This window comes from Monodon monoceros, unplaced genomic scaffold, assembly GCF_005190385.1.
Source record: "Monodon monoceros isolate NGI ecotype Baffin Bay Population unplaced genomic scaffold, NGI_Narwhal_1 Super_Scaffold_10, whole genome shotgun sequence".
In the NCBI taxonomy this organism is placed as follows: domain Eukaryota; kingdom Metazoa; phylum Chordata; class Mammalia; order Artiodactyla; family Monodontidae; genus Monodon; species Monodon monoceros.
Genome location: NW_021703766.1, coordinates 19469243 through 19490612, shown reverse-complemented (window position 1 = coordinate 19490612; position 21370 = coordinate 19469243). Strand labels below are relative to the sequence as shown.

At 47.2% G+C, this 21370-nt stretch overlaps 1 protein-coding gene across 4 annotated transcripts in view; it reads right to left on the bottom strand.

Moving 5' to 3' along the window:
- Window positions 1–1907, bottom strand: part of CMTM4 (CKLF like MARVEL transmembrane domain containing 4) — a 111658-nt gene extending 109751 nt beyond the window's left edge. For 3 of the 4 annotated variants that reach the window (XR_003790980.1, XR_003790981.1, XM_029204087.1), the window contains exon 1: window positions 1543–1907. Coding sequence is in view for 2 of the 4 variants with exons in the window: in XM_029204087.1 (XP_029059920.1) it covers window positions 1543–1728 (186 nt within the window). In the remaining 2 variants the exon portion in view is untranslated. The remainder of the gene's footprint in view (window positions 1–1542) is intronic. The other variant, XM_029204088.1, reaches the window with a different exon arrangement.
- Window positions 1908–21370: the final 19463 nt, after the last annotated feature.

The following is a 21370-nucleotide window of genomic DNA, read 5'->3' as shown; positions in this document are numbered from 1 at the left end:
AGAGCGAGAGAGCGAGAGAGCGAGAGAGCGAGAGAGCGAGAGAGCGAAAACAGTCTATGATTCTGCAATTTACAAACACTGAGACCTTTATTTAAAGGATATCCACACATTAAATGATTCCCAAGGAACCTTTATCTATGTACTCAAGTAAGCACAAGAAGACCAATGCTTGGAAGAAACAAAATGCACATACATTGCACCTCTGTGCAAATGGCTTCTCTAGATGAGAAGTCACTGCCAGGCCTCAGAGAAAGGCCTACCTGTGTCAGGGGATATAGGGACAGTTTTTTCCGAACTGGAGTGTGCTCTATCCACAGCAGAGCTAAGTAACAAACCAAAGAGGCCTGTTAGAAAACCACAAAAGAGGGGCAGAGGGGACAGGCCCCTGCCCTGAACACCCTGAAAGCTAAAAATAAGAATTCTAAGAAATGAGCTCTACCATAGACAAGCCCAAAAGAAAGTTCTCTGTTTCTGTTACCTCCAAAACTGGCTGCCCTCCCATAGTGATTTAACTCTGGGTACCAACTGGGCAATGCCAGCCACCGTGCTGGGGCGGAGGATTCAGGGATGCCAGTTCTACCTTCTGGGCTAATTAGAAAGAATCAAAACCTCTGCAGCAGGGACTTCCCTGGTGGCCAGTGGTTAAGAATCCGCCTGCCAATGCAGGGGACACTGGTTCAAGCCCTGGTCCAGTAAGATCCCACATGCCGTAGAGCAACTAAGCCCGTGCACCACAACTACTGAGCCTGCACTCTAGAGCCCGGGAGCCACAACTATCGAGCCCGCGTGCCACAACTACTGAAGCCCGAGTGCCTGGAGCCCGTGCTCCGCAACAAGAGAAGCCACCGCAATGAGAAGCCCGTGAAAGGCAACAAAGAGTAGCTCCCACTCGCTGCAACTAGAGAAAGCCCCCGTGCAGCAACGAAGACCCAATGCAGCCATAAATAAATAAATAACAAAAAACAAACAAAACCTCTGCAGCATAAACTGGAGACTCTGGGCAGATCTGGGCTCCCCCAATGCATCTAGACTACATGCCTCCATTCAACATTTATTTGAGCGTCTACCATATGCCCAGCACTCTGCTGGGCGCCGGGGAAGAAACCGAGCCACAGTCCCCAGTGGTGGAAGCCGAGACAAACGAGGACCATCCGGAGGAGTGGAGGATGTGCGGGCCCCGAACACCTAACACAAGTTGCTATGACCAGCAGTACCCAGGGGACAGCATGACCCCGGCCGGGTTTCGCGCACCACCAAACCCAACAGTGAAAGAGGCTCGCGACAGCGAAGGCTGGAGTGGACAGGAAGGCCCGGGGGCAGGTGTTCAGGTAGAAGGCGCACACCTGAGGCGGCAGGGTCCCCAGGGGAGGCGGGAGGGCGGCACGGGGACCCAGCGAAGGAGAGGGAGCGCAAGGACTGGGGCCATGGGAAGCGAGTGCGCGGTGGAGGCCGGCCGGGCCTGCGCCCCCTGAAGCGGGAGCAGTGAGGGAAGGCGCGCGGCTAGGCCGCCCGCCGGCACCTGGGGCCCCGCCCGGCACCTACCACTTGGGCGACCTTGAGGCAGCCAAACGCGCCGCGCAGGTAGTCCGGGTCGCAGCGCAGGCCAGCCAGCCCGCGGCGCTGGCTCACCGGCTCGGTGGTGGGCTGGTACGGACTGCTGGCGCCCGAGATCATGGAGGTGCTCGAGGCCTCGCCCTCGAAGCCGTCCAGCTCCTCGCCGCTCCGCATGCTGCCGCCCGGCCCGGGCCGCCTTGCGCGGCTGGCCTCAGGCGCCCGGAGCTAGCGGGCTCAGCGGGGCCGCCGCATCGCCGCCGCCGCCGCCGCCGCCGCCGCCGACTAACTTCCCGCACCGCCGCCGCCGCCGCCTCTGCGCCCGCCGCCCGGCTGCGGCAGCGGCTCGGTCCGCTCGGGCTCGGCTCCCGCCGCCTCGGCAGCGGAAAGGGAGGGAGGCGGGAGCTGGCGGAGAGGGAAGGAGGCGGGAGCCGGCGCGGCCAGCCGGGAGGGGGCGGAGCGAGTGCCCGCCCGCCGACCGCTCGGCGGCGCTCCGAGTCTCCCGCGGGTGGAGGTGGCTGCCCGCGCTGCGGGGCCTCGGGAGGGCGGGGCGGGGCGGGGCGCCAGGGCCTCTGGCTCCGCCCTCACCTGAGTACAAGCGGGGGTCGGGGCCGCGGCTGCGCGCCAGGCGATCACAGCGTGGGAGGGCGGAGGTCGGGGAAAGAGGGGTAGTGGGGAGCAGGGAAAATGGGGGTTGACGGAGGGTCGAGGTAGACCTAGGGGGCACGGAGTTGCTTTCCCAGAGCGCTGCCTCCGTTTCTTCCCTGGAGGAAGTGGGGTCTTCTTCAGGTAGGCCAGGGGACTTATCGGTGAAGACCAAGGTGTGCTGTGCGACCCCCGTGCTGGGAACAGTACGGGGCCCAGGGTGGGCCTGACTTGGACTGTTTGACAAGAGGGGGCTAAGTGTCTGGGCTCCCACACTGGGCAACAAACCAGTACCTAAGTCAGGGACTGAACGGGACAGGGGTGAGAAGTCGGGGTGAGTGAGGTAGCTTAGTACTGGGTCTGTAAGACAGACACGCGGCAGTATTTGTGAATAACTCCCAGTGTACGCTCTGGATTCACCGGTCTGACCGAGAATGAGAGCTAGCCCACAGGAGACCCTCGGTGACTAACATTAGTTTCCTCTCTTAGCTGAAAAGGTTTTGCAATCTCTGCCTAATCACCAAGGCAGGTTAAACACAGATTTTTGCACTGAAGGGCATTAATTAGGGACCAATTTGCAATTCAAGTGTGAAGGATAATTTTAAGCTTAAGTAAAACACCGACTTTCTAAGAATTGTCCCTTTGGTATTGAACCCTCCCACACCACAAATATCTAGAGCTTACCATGCTTTAGACACTGAGGAAGGCACTTGAAAGTGTTATTCCCATTTTACAGAAGACCAGACTAAGGTTTCAGACTGGTAGTCCCAGGCCACACAATTGGTGAGCAGAGCCCACTCACTTCCAAATTTTTTCACTACACAGTGTTGCCTAGTATATAATTCAGATGGGCTTGTGAACTTAGGAAGTGAGAAGCAGTAAATGTCATAACTCAGGAGATCTCAGTTTAAAGGGCTCTCACCTTTTGGTTACCAAAGATGGGAACGACAATGACTCTAACACTCCATTCAGCCCACAAATATTTATTGGGCACTTATATGCTAAAGAATATGCTAGGACCTGGAGGTTGCCAATGAAAGATAACAAGTTGAATGGTTGGATGCAGACTCTGGCCTCTGCTTTCTCCCCAAATCCCAGTGAAATGACAGTTACAGGGGCATTTTTTAAGGGCATAAAACCACAGGGACAAAGAATGGGAAAGGAGACAATGGCAACAAAATGTTGGAAGCAGAAAAGCAAATGGGCAAGTGGTAACTAACTTAGCAGATCCAAGAAAGCTAAACCCTAAGTTGGCACAGGGGAAGGCTGAAATGCAACCTAGGTCATATCACAGGAAAAAAGGCTCAGGAATGGGCAGCACCAAGCACATCTAGAAGTGGGGGGGTGAAAGCAGGAATTAAAAAAAAAAAAAGACCAAATGAAAGTCTTTTTAAGAAGCAAATGGGGAGGGCTTCCCTGGTGGTGCAGTGGTTAAGAATCCGCCTGCCAATGCACGCAACAGGTTCGAGCCCTGGTCTGGGAAGATCCCACATGCCACGGAGCAACTAAGCCTGTGAGCCACAAATATTGAGCCTGCACTCTAGAGCCCACGAGCCACACAAGAGAAGCCACCGCAATGAGAAGCCTGCACACTGCAACAAGAGTAGCCCCCGCTCACTGCAACTAGAGAAAGCCCACGCGCAGCAACGAAGACCCAAGGCAGACAACAATTAATTAATTAAATTAAAAAAAAAAAAAGCAGCAAATGCATCCCTGGATCCCCACCCATGACCATCCCCCAAGACTGGAATCTTTTTTCTCTGGAGAAGGTAAAACAGAGGGTCCCTTAGCTAGGGATCACTAGGCACAGTTGAGGGCAGGAGTACCATACTAAAGATTATATATATTTATGTGTGTGTGTCCTTGGATACTAAATAAAATGAAAACAAAATTTTTTTTTTTTTTGCAGTACGTGGGCCTCTCACTGTTGTGGCCTCTCCTGTTGCAGAGCACAGGCTCCAGACGCGCAGGCCCAGCGGCCATTGCTCACGGGCCCAGATGCTCTGTGGCATGCGGGATCTTCCCAGACTGGGGCACAAACCCGTGTCCCCTGCAGCGGCAGGCGAACTCTCTACCACTGCACCACCAGGGAAGCCCTGCAAAAAGGTTTTTAATTCAATATAAGAGTTAAAGAGAATCTCACAGGAAATAGAACCAAAAGACAAAGAGATGGAAAATGAGAGAAAAGATAAGAATATTAGAGGTATAGTCCAAGAGAATAATAGAATAATAAGACTCTAATAAAGTTAGAACAGAGAATATAGAGGGAAGAAAACAAAAAATAATAATTAAAAAAAAATTCAGTAACACTTTCCAGAACCAAAGGACATGAGTTTTGGATTTAAAAGATTCACCAGTGCCCAGCACAATGAATGAACATGAATCAGCACCAGGTACACCAGACAACTGGGGGCAAAGAGAAGATCCTCAAGGTTCCAGAGAAGAACAGAGCATGTTTCGTTATAAAGGATCAGGAATCAGAAAGGCAACAGACTTTTCCACAGCAGCTTTGGGAATGGAGTAAACCATTCCACATCCTGAGGAAAAATGATCCCCACTTAGAAGTCTGGTTCCAGCTGGAGTATCAATCGGGTATGAGGATTGATGAAGGACTCTTTTGGACATGCAAAGACTCCCTCTGTCTCTTCTTAGGAGCCTGCTGGAGGAGGACACCACCAGAACAAGGATTTAAACCAAGGAAGCAGAGGACATGGGAGCCAGGAAAGGGTGAGAGAGAGAGATGATAAGGGTCCTATGGTGAAGGGGAGAGAGGCCCCTGTGCAGCAGGGCTGGGGGTTAAGCAGCCCAGATTGGAGCAGCCAGAGCTTCGAGAGATGTCTTCAAGATGAAATTAAGAACGTGTTTAGGGCTTCCCTGGTGGTGCAGTGGTTGAGAGTCCGCCTGCCGATGCAGGGGACACGGGTTCGTGCCCCGGTCCAGGAAGATCCCACATTCCGCGGAGTGGCTGGTCCCATGAGCCATGGCCGCTGAGCCTGCGCGTCCGGAGTCTGTGCTCCGCAACGGGAGAGGCAACGGTAGAGGCCACAGCAGTGAGAGGCCCACATGCCGCAAAAAAAAAAAAAAAAAAAAAATGTGTTTAAATACACAGAAAAGAAAGATTCATAGTTTCTGGAAAGTTTTGAGATAAATTAGTGATAAATGCATAGAAAATTAAGCAAATATTCATAGATGAACTGCAGGAAATAAACTGATACATAGAAAAGATGTATGCTAAATTACATGTGAATAACATTTGCATAATTATAACAATGTAAACAATGAGTGCGGATCTAACCAAAAGTACCTGACCCTATTAGGAGGAGAGGATAGAGGGACAGGATGTGTGCATGTGTGATAGGGAGAAGGGGAAGGTGGGCAAGAGACCTAGATACTCATCATCCATCATGGGAGATCAGTAGATGCTTAAAACTGAGAACTCAACAGGAAGCAGTATATGCATGTTAATTAAATATATAAAGGTAAAGGGACTTCCCTGGCGGTTCAGTGGTTAAGACTCTGCGTTTCCACTTCAGGGGGCACGGGTTTGATCCCTGGTCGAGGAACTAAGATCCCACGTGCCACGTGGTGAGGCCAAAAAAATATATATATATATATGTATATGTAAATATAAAAATAATTGGTTAAAAGTTAAAAAATGTCAATTCTGGGGAGCAGGATATGTAATGGGGGTTATAGGCCTTGTAGAACTATTTGATTCTCTCAACTATGTGCTCATATAATTTTAATAAAAGCTAAATTTAAAATGATTTTTTTTAAAAAGGAACTTGAGAGTCAGATATAGTCCCTGCCAGCACAGACATGGAGACCAAGCATTGAAACCAGTAAATATACAATAGAGCATGTGCTGAGTATTGTTCATGGTGGTATGGGAATTTCCAGGAAGGATTTCATTGAGTCTGTGGGTCAGAATTTCAGCTGAGGTCTGAAATACGAAGAGCAGTTAGCAAGGCAAAGAGATGGTAAGGGGTTGGTAGAAGAGCATTCCCGGAAGAGGGAACAACATGTGCAAAGGCCAAGAGATAAGAAAGCAAAGTACAGTGAAGAGGCTCAAGTGCAGAATTCAAGGGTGAAAGGTGGCCTTGGGTGTCCCTGCAGGGCCTCAGGGACCATGTGAGAGGGTAGATTCTGGACTGAAGCGTGTTAAGCAGGAGAGTGGCCCAGTGAGGCCTCTTTTTAGAATGCTCTCTTTGGCTTCATCGAAGGAAGTAGATTGAGCGGAAGCAAGATAGGAGGCTCCTCTCCAGTACTTGTTAACTGTTCCCTGTTCCTGGACACTAGCCTACGTTTATTTTTAGTTCCGGGGAAAGACTCGAAATTTTTCCTTCTAGTTTTTAACAGAAGTTCACAGACTTCCAACGGGTGTTATTGGGAATCCCACATATTAAGAGCAGATAAAACTTGGTATTGTGCCTTCTTCAAGTGTTCAGTCGTAATACAGCATGAGTCTGTGGCTATAGCTGTGCCTCCAGGTGTCTACAAGTGCTGAAGACAAAATGAGGGTGATAAATGACAGAGAAGTGGGTCGCCCTCAGGTCCCTGGCTCCAGGGTCTGGTCCACATATCCAGGGCTGACTCAAGGAAACCAGACTCAGAAGAGACTGATGAAGAAACCAGATGCTACTTTGTTAATTGTTGCCAGTGGATAGGCTCTGCCAGCAACCGTAATGCTGATTCTTATCTCAGTCCCTGAACTCATCCTGAAAAAAAAACTGCTCAGAGTATAGCATCCTTAGATACACGCTAAGCCCCAGTATATGCTGCTTCACCTACATCGGGCCTGGCCTCTTCCCAAGTCTCTCAGCCTCTCATTTAGCCGAAAGGCAACCACCTCCAACCCACTCTAGCCCTCCTCCCCAAGCACACTGATTCCATAAAACATTGGTCCTACAAGGACTTTAGAATCTGAATTCCATGAAGGGCTGGGAGCAAAACACCTTCCCAAACTGGGGTCCCTGCGTGTTCTGTCCCTGGAGGCAGTGCCTGATAACGTTGAGGAGGGAAGAGGTTCCAGTTTCACTTTGTTTCTTACTGAGGCCCCTCCCCAGGGCAACCCTTAGTGTTGGGGGTAGGGCTGCTTTTCCTGTAACTTCAATTAAGCAATAGTGCTCACCTACTACTTTTAATAAGGTCAGTAATTAGGAGGTCCCTAGAGACTCCTACTTCAAACAGAAAAATACAGACAGCGGTAGTTAAGGAGAACATCGCAAGCATAAAGCATGCAGTGGGAAGACTGAGTTTATCACGAACAACTATCAATGTTAAGCATGAACCAAACATCCAAGAAAATCATGTTTAATGTTTCAAGACTAACAGCTTGGTCTGAAATGAATCTCTACCTTTAAAGGGCCTTTTAAAGAAAGGTACTGGTATAAACTCCTAATGTCTGAGGATTGTAGTCAAAGATGTGAAAAACAAACAACCTCTTTTTGTGTTTGAAAGGACCAAATGTCCCTCTCCTCCTCCCGCAGTGTTCCCACGAGCCTGGAGGGAGGGGCCGGGCCTGGGCAGATTCCAGGCGGGAGCGGTTCAGGGGTTAGAGTTAACTGCTGCTTCTGAAAGAACTCGTCCCTTCAGCTGGAAAAATGCTCTCCAAGTCGTCTCTAAAAATAGTGCTCGCCGGGATTTTCCAGTTTGACATTCCTTCGGTTCCTATGACCAAGGACAACGCCGGGCCAAACCATCTGCGCCCCTTACCGGGGCCTCCGGTAGAATCCCACCCTCCGTGGGACCCCAGTTTGTTGTTCCCGCTGCCTCCAAACCCTGCCGGCACTTGATTCAGGGGAAGATTCGCCTGCTCAGCAGCTGCCTGGCTTCTCCCTGGCTGCCCTGCTCTGCTTTTTCTTCCCAGGGCAGGGGATGGGGAATGGTTTTCTGGGGAAGAAGGCAGAAACTGTGGCTACAAGGGAATGTGGACACTGCCTACACTTACCTCCGATACCCGTGGCCCTGCCGGCCTGGGCTGGCTAAACTAGCCTGTGAGCCTCCGGGAGCTGCCCAGGTAGCCAGGAGGCAACGTACATACACCAAACATTTGCTGATGGCCCACCCCCCTGTGCCAGGCACCGAGCCACATTGTGGGGCCTCAAGGCTCTCTGAAAAGAACTGTGGAACTGTAGCAGACATGCTTGCTTCTCTCTGCCTAGCACCATCTGCTGCTTTTAATAACAGCAGCCCTCCTTGTTCTGGGGCTGCTCCTCTTCTACACCAACACCTGCCTTCCTCCTCCCAAGTGATGCCCACCTAAGAAGAGTCGGCACCTGACCCAAGAATGACCAGTCATGGTTCTTTTCCACCCTAGACTGGCTCAGGGTGGGCATGGGACCCAAGCTGAGCCAATGAGAATCCTACCCTGGGTTTTTTCTCTCTAGAATACTGGCATCTGCAAACTTTAATGTGCATAGGACTCACTCAAGGGGTAGATTTTCAGGACCTCCCCCAACAGTCTGACGCTTAGGCCTCAGGTGGGGAACAGAAATCTGCTGCTACAATATTTACAGGACTACAAGGCCAGTATAATTGCCCAGGGTGGGAGAGGCCAGGGAGAGCTTCAAGGAGCTAAACTGGGTCTTGAAGGCTAAGTAGGAGTTCACCCAACAGCATGTGATCCTGCCAACTGCTTCTGCCTTCTTGTGACAGTCTCCTTGCATGGCATAGATGGCCCCAGACACTCCAGATTTTCCTCCCACCTCTCTGGTTGCTCTTTTCAGTCATTTTTATGGGCTTAGCCCCTAGAGTTCAGTGTTCCTCAGGGTGCTACCTTCATCCCCTTTCCCATGACCTTTCTCCCCCTAGATGTCACCCTTGGGCGTCCTGAATTCCATTAGGCCAGAACGTAACCCATACTCTTACCTGCTGTTCCCCCTCCCACAATAAAAACATCCATTCCTTTATAAGGCCAAGGGGAGGAGGAGGAGGGAAGAGGAGGCAAAGGAGGCAGCGGTACTTTTATCATGCTTCCTACATGCCAGAACCTGATCTACTTGGTTTTCACATATTAACTCATTTAATCCTCAAAACAGCCCAGTGTGGATGGCTAACTCCTGCATATCAGGAACACCTTCCTGAGTTCCCAGGCTGGGTCAGGTATTCCTGCCCTGGCTTCCATGGCCCCTTGTATCAAAGTGTTTATTACACTCTGTTATGACTCACTGTTTACCCATCAGTCTCAGACCATGAGCTCTGAGAGGGCAAAGGCCTCATTTATCTCTGTTGTACCCTCTGGGCCTGGCTCAGGGCCAGACACGGGGTAGACATGCAAGAAAGCATTTGTGTAACACAGGATTGTATTCACCGGCTGTATGACCTCAGACAAGTTGTGAACATCTGTGGGCCTCAGTTTCCCCATCTGTAAATTGTAAAGGGTTTAGAATTGTGTCTGAGACAAAGTAGACACTCAGCAAATGTTTACTCATTATTGTTGCCATTATTCTCAACAAGCAAGGCAGGGCAAAGCATTCTGGAAAAAGGACCCAGCCTAAGCAAAGGCCTTGATGGAAAGGCTTGAGGGGTTCAGAAAGAGGTGAGCAGTCTGTGTTCTTGCTCAGGCAGAAAGGGGTTAGAAGGCATGTGAAGGCAGGGGCAGGGACAGATTCTGAAGGCCCCTGCAGCCAGGGAAGCCATCGGGCTGCGCTATGGCCTTTAAGAAGCAAGGTGCTGACATGATTGCATTTGGGTGAAAGTAAAGTGCAGATGAATAATTCAGTCTTATCTCCACTGTATCAAATGGGTGGTAGAGATTGTTGTCTTGAAAAATGTACAGAGCCCTTTATTTTTATTTTAAAATTTATTTATTTTTGGCTGTGTTGGGTCTTCGTTGCTGTGTGCGGGCTTTCCCTAGTTGCGGCGAGCGGGGGCTCCTCTTTGTTGTGGTGTGCGGGCTTCTCACTGCGGTGGCTTCTCTTGTTGCACAGCATGGGCTCTAGGTGTGCGGGCTTCAGTAGTTAGCATGCAGGCTTCAGTAGTTGTGGCTCGCGGGCTCTAGATCGCAGGCTCAGTAGTTGTGGCGCGTGGGCTTAGCTGCTCTGTGGCATGTGGGATCTTCCCAGATCAGGGCTCAAACCCATTTCCCCTGCATTGGCAGATGGATTCTTAACCACTGCGCCACCAGGGAAGTCCTACAGAGCCCTTTAAAAGAAGAAAAGTCGGGCTTCCCTGGTGGTGCAGTGGTTGAGAATCTGCCTGCCAATGCAGGGGACACAGGTTCGAGCCCTGGTCTGGGAAGATCCCACATGCCGCGGAGCAACTAGGCCTGTGAGCCACAACTACTGAGCCTGCGCGTCTGGAGCTTGTGCTCCGCAAGAGAGGCCGCGACAGTGAGAGGCCCATGCACCGCGATGAAGAGTGGCCCCCGCTCGCCGCAACTAGAGAAAACCCTCACACAGAAACAAAGACCCAACACAGTCAAAAATAAATAAAATTTTAAAAAATAAAGAAGAAAAGTCTCAGAGCCCCCAAGAGTGTATCTGTGGATGCCTAGGGGGTCCCCAGACCTATTCAGGGAAAGCCTGGGACAGCCAGAAAAGCCCCAGGAGTTCAGCAACCTGGTTCTTGGAGCAGGCATGGAGGCCCCCTGGATCAATGGGCACCTGAGCTAAGCGTCAAAAAACTGACAGCACTTAGGTAAGTGATCAGAGTGGGCAGGAAAGCATGATGGTAGGACACACCAAGGATCAAGTCTGGGAAGCCAGGAGACTAGGGGAGCAAGAATGAAATACGAGCTGAGAAAAACACAAGGAAGTCATGACAGTAGAAAGGTTTTAGGAGTTACTGTGAGTGGCCTGAATGTCACACCACCTGGCTCTTCAGTTCATAGGCATGGGTAGACTTGAAGATGGTTGGTTTGTTTTAATTAAATGTATTTATTTGGAAACAGTCTCAAAAAAATAGTTGTAAGTGCAGAACGAAGAACTTTTTCCCTCTAAACTATTTGAGAGTAAGTTGCCAACCTAATACTGCATCACCCCAAATACTTTAGTATTTATGCTTCTGTCCTATCCTCCTAAAGGAGGATGTTCTCCTCCTTTACCAGAATACGACCATCAAAACCCAGAAGTTATTCATGTTGCATTACTACCATCTAACCATTGGATCCCATTCAAGTTTTGCCAAATGTCCCTGTCTTTGTAAGAAAATGATCCCATTGAGAATCACATGTTACCTTTAGTCGTCATGCTTCTTTAGTCTCCTTCAGATTGGAAGAGGTCCTCACACTCACCTTGACTTTCACAACCTTCACACTTTGGAAGATTACAGCCAATTATCTTGCAGAACGTCCCTCAGTTTGACTTGTCTGATGTTTCCTCACCATTAGACTCCGATTATACACTTTTGGCAGAAATAACCTACACGTGATGTTGTATTCTTCTCAGTACAGCCTATCAGGAGGCACAAGATTTCTGTTTGTCCTATTGCTAATGGCATTCACTTTTGGGGATTAGGCTTGTGTCTCCCAGGCTTCTCCATTACTCTTTTTTCCCCCTTGTGATGAACAAACCTGGGACAAAGTGAGCAATCAAATAAGTATTGACTGTAATGGATTATAACCCATCAAAGAAATCACATCAACTGAAATTTTGATGAGGTGGGGAATGCTGTTTCTCATTAAACTTTCAATTTATTTCATTATATCAATATAGACTCACGACTTTCTTTTCTTTTAATGGGCTGTAATCCATTACAATCTTTTTTTTTTTTTTTAATGCTCAAATTGTTCCTCAAATCTGGCCACTGGGCTGCTGTGTTTTTTTTTGACGTTTCCATTGTTCTTTGAGCCCTTTCTTACTTTCTAACAGACATTCCAAGCTTACTTATACTGTCCCTGGCCCAGCCCTGGAATCAGCCATTTCTCCAAGGAGCCCCGATTTATTTTATTGGAGGGTGGTACCTAGAAACTGAGTCTAGACATGAGGTGTGTTCAATGGGCCGTTGCTGCTCCTAGGCCTGAGCTCTCAGTGCAAACAGCTAGGGAATATATGTATATAAACACACACTTATACACATATTTACATCTACATATTTTTTCTCTCTTTGTGTGTACTGAAAATCATGAGTTCACACTGATACCTCCAACTCCAGTTCAACGTTCCAGTTTTCTCTCTTTCCATTCTTTGTAACTCCCTTCTAGGGCAGTGAGAAACCTGGCTACTGTCTTTCATACAGTAATTTGCTTGATCAATGCCTCTGTATTAATCCCTTTTCCATCTCCACCATCACCCCATCCCTGCACAGATGCTCTCCTACCACATGACCCCAAACTGGGCCACCCTCTCTTGTGGAGGCTCTCTTCACCCAACTCAGGTTCTGACATCCCCTCTGGATGCCTTCCTCAGCCCACCCAGGCTGATAGCCTGAGTCAGGTCAGCCCTCTATGGGTTTGCTCTCTTCACCCGACTTGGGCTCTGACACCCTGTGTCCCCGCCCCCCCTCCTAACCCCTGCCCTGCACAGGAAGCTGCCCTCTTTACCCTGCTTGGGTTAACACTCCATGCCAGGCCATTCCCTCATCCCTACCCATAGCTGGGATTCTCTTCACCCAGCTCAGTTTCCAAAAACCAGCTCTGGGTCACCACAGCTCCCCACCCCACCCCAACCTATCATGTTCTGCCCACCTAAAGGGTTTAGGGCCAAATCGGTGGGGAAGAGGAAGAGCTAGCACAAAGACCTCTTTTTTTAATTTGTGCAGAGAAGCTGATTGTGGTGTTAGGGACAGCAGTTGGCTTGTCTCTTGCTCCCGGAAGACTACAAGCCCTGCAGGGGGAGGACCCACCTGGTTCACCTATCACCAGCATCTTGAATGTCACCCACTCCTGCCCACAGTTCCTTGGAAGAGGACGGTGGTTGCTGAGGAGAGGCAGGGAGGAGGCCCCAGGAAGCCCCATACCTCAACCACGTATTCGGATGCCCACGCATGCAGACAGTGGAGAGCTGCCTCGTCTAAGAAATCAGGCAGTTGCCCAGGTGATGGAGTTTATGGTGTGCTGAAAGCCTGTCTGCCCTAAAATAGCTCTTGCTCACAGTCTAAACTAGCAATTTCTTTCTTCAGATTTAAGACCTGGTGTTTAGCACTCCCCGGGCTGGGGAAGGGTATGCAGATTAGGTAGCAGAAGGCAGGGAAGGAGCAGCAATGACACTTGGATTCTCAGTCCCAACTGCTCCTTTCTGTGTAACCTTCGTAAGTAATTTCCCTCCCTGGCCTTATTTCCCCATCTTGAAAGTGGCGATTTCTAAGATCCTTTCAAACACTAAGGTCTGTCTCTCACACAATTAGTTCCGGGTTGGTTCAGTTTCAGGACTGTCTGCACACCAGGCACTGTGCCGTGCACCCATCTCAATGCATCCAGCCTCCCTGTGAGGTAGGTGAGATTGTCCTCACCACTTTCCAGATGAAGATGCTAGGATTCAGAGGTTAAGTTACTTATTTGTCACCCAAGTCCACTAGACTTGAGGTTCTCAGCTGAGTCAGCCCAGGCGTCCGGGCTGGAACTGTGGGCAATGGCTTTCCCTTTTATGTTAGAGCAGTTCTAGTTCAGCTCAACGCCAGAAACTCTTCTGGTTCCAAGTGTGGGCAGACTGGCTGGTTTGAAGCTGTGTTTGGTGATGCCTCCCTTAAGGAACCAGAGCCAGCAGCAGGGTGGTGTTTGCTGGCCTCCTTTGTGTCTAGGACCAAGCCACCCATGGGAGTCACTGAAGAAACCTGCTCCCAGGGGCAAAACCTCCTAGGGGTTGTCCTAGTTATGGCAAACCCACCAATTTGAAGCTGATTTCCCCTGGGGTAGCGAGAGGGAAGAGAAGGTGGGGACAGGAGAGAGGATACTGAGAGGCTATATGCAAAGATCACCAGAGTCCACATTCCAAGAGTCAAACATGGACCTTGACCAAGCCTTAGAAACCCTGTGTGTGGATGTTCTCAAAGGGCATTCTGTGGAACCTAGAGGATGTCCACAGTCACAGTCGGCTGGGAAAGCCCACACTTGAGCCTTTCTGAAGACTCACACCTACGCAGTCACTCATAAAACAAATCAAAACAAAAACCTGTTTCATTTAGTTAAAACTTGAGTCTTCTAATCCTTCTTAACCACCTATATGATATGCCCAGAACACACTTTGGGAAACCTGGATTTAGGCTTCGACAAATGCGAAGAGGAATGTCAAGAGCAAGGCTGCTGGAGAGGGGCAGAGCCTGCCCAGAACCAGGGGATGTGCTGGCGCAGCTGCTTTACTACAAAGCAAAGCCTTGCAGTTTGCTCACCTCCTGTAGCTCTGCTGTAAGAGAGAACAGATCCTCTCAGATGGGTCTTCAGGGTGTGAAGCCACCTAACATTAATTGGAACCTCTGAAATACCTCAACATGCACATATCATCTGTATACATAGTTTAAACAATTACAGTGTTTAGTTTCCCATGTACTCCCAAAGTCTAATTCCAGGCTAGCATTTGTTAGATGGTTGAGTAGGTCAAAATGGATTCACCAATATTCAAATGAATTCACCATATTCAAATGAATTCACCAATTCAAAATATTCGCCAAATATTTTAAATATCAAGGACAGATGTACCACGCCATGGGCTGCTGACAGATGAAAAAAGCACCCCCCTCTTTAAAATAAATAACTGCCTTAAAATGGGACATAGTTAAAATCTTTAAATTTTTCCCCAAATGAAACTTACGATCTTATAATCTGAAGTTCCTATCTTGTTTGTCTAGAACGTTAAAATAGTTCCATGAAGAAGCTGACTGGGGGAGGTGGGTTTGCGGGAGGCAGGGTGAGGAAGACAGTGGAGGCTGATGATCACTTAGGAATGTTAACTCAGTTCTACACAAAAAAGTTCAATTATATGTTCTAGGAAAACATCATACAATTGAATGAATACCTCATATCACTCTTGAGATCTATCTTGAGTTGATTGATGAAAACAATCAAGATGGAACACAAAGTTAAACGTTCACATTACTGGAAAAAATTTTTACCTTTACCCACATAGGAATTTCTTAACAAGATCAGAAACACTTGGCAGGCTAGGCTCCTCTTGTCTGAAATGCTGCCCAAGGCTGGGGAAAAGATATCATGACCTCTCAACCCTCCCACACAGAACCCTGGCACCCAGTGATCTGGTGACCACCCCACGCCCCATTCCTAGCCTCTCAAACCCCTGCCATCTCAGCAGTGTCTCCTCTCCAAGCTGTTGAGTCCCTCAGAGCCCAGGGAGAGGCTTCTGAGCTGTCTCAACTGCGGCCTGGCTCTCTGCACCCGTGGGGGGCAATGTCCACCCAAAGTGGGAGCTCTGGCTTCTTCCTCTTGCTCCCAACAACACTGCCACAGGCCTGTCATGTCCATCTCCCCCTAGTCAGAACTCACCATCTGCGCCTCATCAACCAAGTCCGAAGGAGCATCCAGACAGCACTCTGCATCCTCGTGGCTATCTGCAGGCCTTTACAGGGTAAGGAATACAGTACTAAGTAACAAGCACTGTCCTTGCCTCCGGAATCCAGGGCTCAGGCGTGGGATCCCATGGGAACTTCACCAGGTGAACCGTTACAGGAGGATATCCATCCCTTTAACCTCTATTTTCTTTAGCGATGAGATGATATTTAGACCACTAACTGTGAAATGCCATAAATGGAAAGGGTAGATTCTACAGGGGTACAAATGGGGTTGCCGGGACTTCCCTGGTGGCCCAGTGGTTAAGAGTCCGCCTGCCAATGCAGGGAACATGGGTTCGAACCCTGGTCTGGGAAGATCCCACATGCCACGGAGCAATTGAGCCCGTGTGCCACAACTGCTGAGCCAGTGCTCTCGAACCCGTGAGCCACAACTACTGAGGCCTGCAAGCCTGGAGGCCGTGCTCCACAGCAAAAGAGGCCACTGCTGTGAGAAGCCCGCGCACCGCAACGAAGAGTAGCCCCCGCTCGCCGCAACTAGAAAAAGCCTGGGCGCAACAAAGACCCAACACAGCCAAAAATAAATAATAGATAAATAAATTTATTTAAAACAAACAAAAAAAAACAAATGGGCTTGCTGGAACAACATTAACTGAAGAGTTTCCTACAGGGTCAACCATCACACTGAAGACCTACTATATGCCGGGCACACGTGCACCTCCTCTAATGTTCACAATGACAGGAAAGAAATTTTATCCCCACTTTACAAAGAAAGGAGGCCTAAGAGAAGTGAAGTTCCCCAATTTTGACTGTTTTCTTGTTCTACTTCTTGATCAATTTCTCATCTGTCTAAACTGTACTTTCCTGATTCAAAAGTAATGAGACTTCCGTAGGTCAAAGAAAGCACCAGGATTGGAACCCACTGGAGCCCATGCCCTCCTCCTTACTTGTATATTCAGGAGTATTTGTACTGATGAAGGTCTGCATCTCAGGCCAAGAGCCCTTACCACAGATGACCCCCAAAGCCATTCATGCCTTAAGAGGCAGAGATCTTTCCAAGGAGCAGAGTGGCAGGCATCCCAACCTGCCTTTCTCAATAAAGTAACTGACTGCAATCCCATCCCCCTTTGCCTAGGTGATTGTACACCTTCCCTTTGGGTACATTCTCTGCCATTTTTCTTCCGCCTAACAAGAATGTCTCCTTCATCCCCAACAGAAAGGGGAAAAGGTTGAACAGGAGCACCATGTGTGCTTAAGACCACAGATGAAAACACTTCCAATTGCTTTTATTTCCCCCCATTTGCTTTAAAAATGAGTACAATGAATACGAGCACAGCACCGCTGACTGGCTTCAAATTCTGGCTCTGACCCTGGTAGCTGCCTCGCCTATCCATCTTTAGTTTGCCTCACAGGGTCTTTATAAAGATTAAATCAATTTACATACAACATCTAGAGGAGTCACTGACTCCTCCTTGCTAATAGATGAGATAGCAATCTCTAATATAAATATTTGCCATGACAATGTTACTGCTAGTATCATCAAATTAAGTAATCCCTAAAGTAAGTATTCACAAAATTTCCTAAACTCAATTTTAAGGCAAAATATAACAAGTTAATAATTTCCACAACTGCTGATAGGTGTACAGAATGATGTGATCTTTATGGAAGGGATTTTGAAAACATCTAACAAATAGATGTTTCCTAAAAATAGGACTACCATATGACCCAGCAATCCCACTCCTGGGCATATACCCAGAGAAAACCATAATTTGAAAAGATTCATGCAGCACTATTTACAATAGCCAAGACGTGGAAGCAACCTAAATGTCCATTGGCAGATAAACGGATAAAGAAGATGTGGTATATATAAACAATAGAATACTAGTCAGTCATAAAAAAGATTAATGCCATCTGCAGCAACATGGATGGACCTAGAGATGATCATACTAAGTGAAGTAAGCCAGACAGAGACAAATACATGATATTGCTTACATGTGGGATCTTAAAAAATGATACAAATGAACTTATTTACAAACAGACTCAAAGACACAGAAAACAAACTTATGGTTACCAGGGTGTAAGAGGGGTGGGGAGGGATAAATTGGGAGATTGGGATTGACATATACACATTACTATACATAAAATAGATAAGGAAAAAAAATAGATAAGGATCTACTGTATAGCACAGGGACTCCTACTCAATATTTTATAATGGCCTATATGAGAAAATAATCTAAAAAAGAGTGGATATATGTATATGTATAAATGATTCACTTTGCTGTACAGCAGAAAGTAACACAACATTGTAAATCAACTATACTCCAATTAAAACAACAAAAAAAAGGGAGGACTTCCCTGGTGGTGCAGTGGTTAAGAATCCGCCTGCCAACGCAGGGGACACGGGTTCAATCCCTGCTTTGGGAAGATCTCACATGCCGTGGAGCAACTAAGCCCATGCGCCACAACTACTGAGCCTGTGCTCTAGAGCCTGCGAGCCACAACTACTGAGCCCGTGTGCCACAACTACTGAAGCCCACGCACTCTAGGGCCCTCATGCCACAACTACTGAGCCCACGTGTTGCAACTACTGAAGCTTGTGCACCTAGAGCCCATGCTCTGCAACAAGAGAAGCCACCACAATAAGACAACACGCACCACAACAAAGAGTAGCCCCTGCTCACCACAACTAGAGAAGCCCGTGTGCAGCAATGAAGACCCAATGCAGCCAAAAACAACAACAACAACAAAGGGAGTATTGCAATAAAGGAAGTCACACGAAATTAAAAAACAAAACAAAACAAACTACATTTATCTTTTGACAAGGAAGACCCATGGCTAGGAATTTACCCTGAAGGTGCATCTCCGGAAATAAAAGCAACACACGCACAAGGTTATTCATCGCAGCATTATGTAAAAACAAAAGACTGGAAATGTCTTAAATGTCTATCTATAAGAGACTGGTTGAATAAACTATGGTACATCCACATAATCGAGTACTATGCAGCCATAAACAAGAATAATAAACTGAACTGATATATAAAGTAACTTTTAGGCAATGTTCAGTGAAAAAGTACATATTGCATGTCCACCAAAAGGGCCTAGATGCAACAGCACCCAGTAACACTAAGCATGCCTACAGTCCAGATCTTGGTTTCTAAATACCAATCCCCACTAAAAGAAACCAGGACTCGGTGGGAAAATGGCTGATTCCAGGTCAGAGGCAGGGGAAATGCAAGGTGGGCCTGGAACATCTTTTTGTGCCAGGAAGTACGGAAATGTTCAAAGAACGATGGGGGCGAGTCAAAAGGACACAGCTATATCTGTAAGAGTCTAGTATCCAGAATATATAAAGAACTCTTACAATTATGCAGTAAGACAAATAATTTTAAAGTGGGCAAAGGATATGAATAGACATCTCTCCTAAGAAGCTATGTAAATAGCCAATAACAACATGAAAAGATGCTCAACATCATTAGTCACTAAGGTACCACTTCACTCATTAGGATAACTATAGTTAAACAAACAAAAAACTCCCAGAAAACAAGTGTTGGCCAAGATATGGAGAAAGAACATTATACACTGCTAGCAGGAACATAAAATGGTTCAGTTGCTATGGAAAAGTTTGGTGATTTTCTGCTAAAATAGAATTATCATATGACCCAGCACTTCCACTTCTAGGTATCTGCCAAAAGAACATATGTTTACACAAAAACTTATATATGAATGTTCACAGCAGCCTCATTCATAATAACAATTGGAAATAACCCAAATATACATCAACAGATGAATGGATAAACTAAATATGGTTTTCCATGCAGTGGGACATTATTCAGCTACAAAAAGGAATGAAGCACTGACACAATGCTACAACATGGATGAACCTAGAAAACATGCTAAATGAAAGAAGCCAGATACAAAAAGGCCACATATTGTATGATTCCACTTATGTAAAATATCCAGAATAGGCAAATCCATAGACAGAAAGATTTGTGGTTGCTAGGAATGGTGGGAGGGAAGAAATGGGACTAATAGGTATGGAGTTTCTTTTTGGGGTGATGGAAATGTTCTGGAATTTGATGGTGGCAATGGGTGCACAACAGTGAATATACATACTAAAAAACCCTGAAATGAACTTTTTTTTTTTTTTTTTTTTTTGTGGTACACGGGCCCCTCACCGCTGCGGCCCCTCCCGTCCCGGAGCACAGGCTCTGGACGCGCAGGCCCAGCAGCCACGGCCCACGGGCCTAACCGCTCCACAGCATGCGAGATCCTCCCGGACCGGGGCACGAACCCGCATCCCCTGCATAGGCAGGCGGACCCTCAACCACTGCGCCGCCAGGGAAGCCCTGAAATGAACATTTTAAAATGATGAATTTTATATTGTGAATTGTATCTCAATAAAAGGGAAAAAAAAGGGGCTTCCCTGGTGGCACAATGGTTGAGAACCTGCCTGCCAATGCAGGGGACACGGGTTCGAGCCCTGGTCTGGGAAGATCCCACATGCCGCAGAGCAACTAGGCCCATGAGCCACAACTACTGAGCCTGTGCGTCTGGAGCCTGTGCTCAGCAACAAGAGAGGCCGCGATAGTGAGAGGCCCGCGCACTGCAATGAAGAGTGGCCCCCGCTTGCCGCAACTACAGAAAGCCCTCGCACAGAAACAAAGACCCAACACAGCCAAAAATAAATAAATAATAAAAATAAAGGAATTCCCTTAAAAAAAATTTTTTTTTAAAAAAGGACACAACTGGTTGAAGAGGCTCCCACTCATCAAATCTGGAACAATTTGAGCATCAAAAAGTATGAGTTATTAGATTATAACACTTTGAATTAAAAAAACAAAACTGTAAATTCATAGTGAAAATAACTACCCAAAAAGGGTAGAGGAAAGAAAACTCTTCTTTATAGATGAATGCCAGCTAATACATGTAGGGGAATGATGGGATAAGAAAATTACCATTTAAGAACTCCTAATGTGGTAACTGATTTAGGTAAGATCATCAGTGGATGTCATAAAAATGATGTGTAAAAGGTGGCTGAAATCCAACATCTTCAATGGTATCACCCCACTTTGATAGATATAGGGGACACTACCTTAAACAAGGCATCGAACCCAGCATCACCAATAGAGGGACAACCTGATGTGCAATACTGAAACATACACAATCTCACTTATAGCATTCTTACAAAAAATGTTTAACCTAAATGAAATCATGAGGAAACAATAAGACAAATCCAGATTGTGGGATATTCTATAAGACAACTGGCCTGGACTCAGCTAATATATTTAGGGGTGAAATGCCCTGGTGTTTAAAACTTATTTTAAATGACTCAGGGGGAAAAAAGTATATGTGTGTGTATTGAGACAGATATAGGGAAGGAGGGAGGGAGGAAGAGAGGGACAGAGAAAGCAAATATGGCAAAAAGTTAGTAACTGGTGAATCTATGTAAAAGAACATGGGTATTCAATATATCCTCTTCCAACTTTTCTGTAGGTTTACAATTTTTCAAAATAAAAAGTTGGGGAGAAAAGCTGTGTAATAGATCAGCTTTAAAGAACAGAAAATTCAACATGCTTAAAGTGTAATAATCAGAAACACAATTCATCTCTAATATAAAGTGTCCGATTTTCTTAAACATACTTTACTGTTGCCCATTTCAGCAGGTGAGAAGCATTATGGTACAGCTGCTCTGAAATTCCTCTATGAATCCTCAAGGCTTCTAAATTAGTTAAGTGAAAATTTCTTACCCAGTTCAGATAATCAAAAACTTATCTAA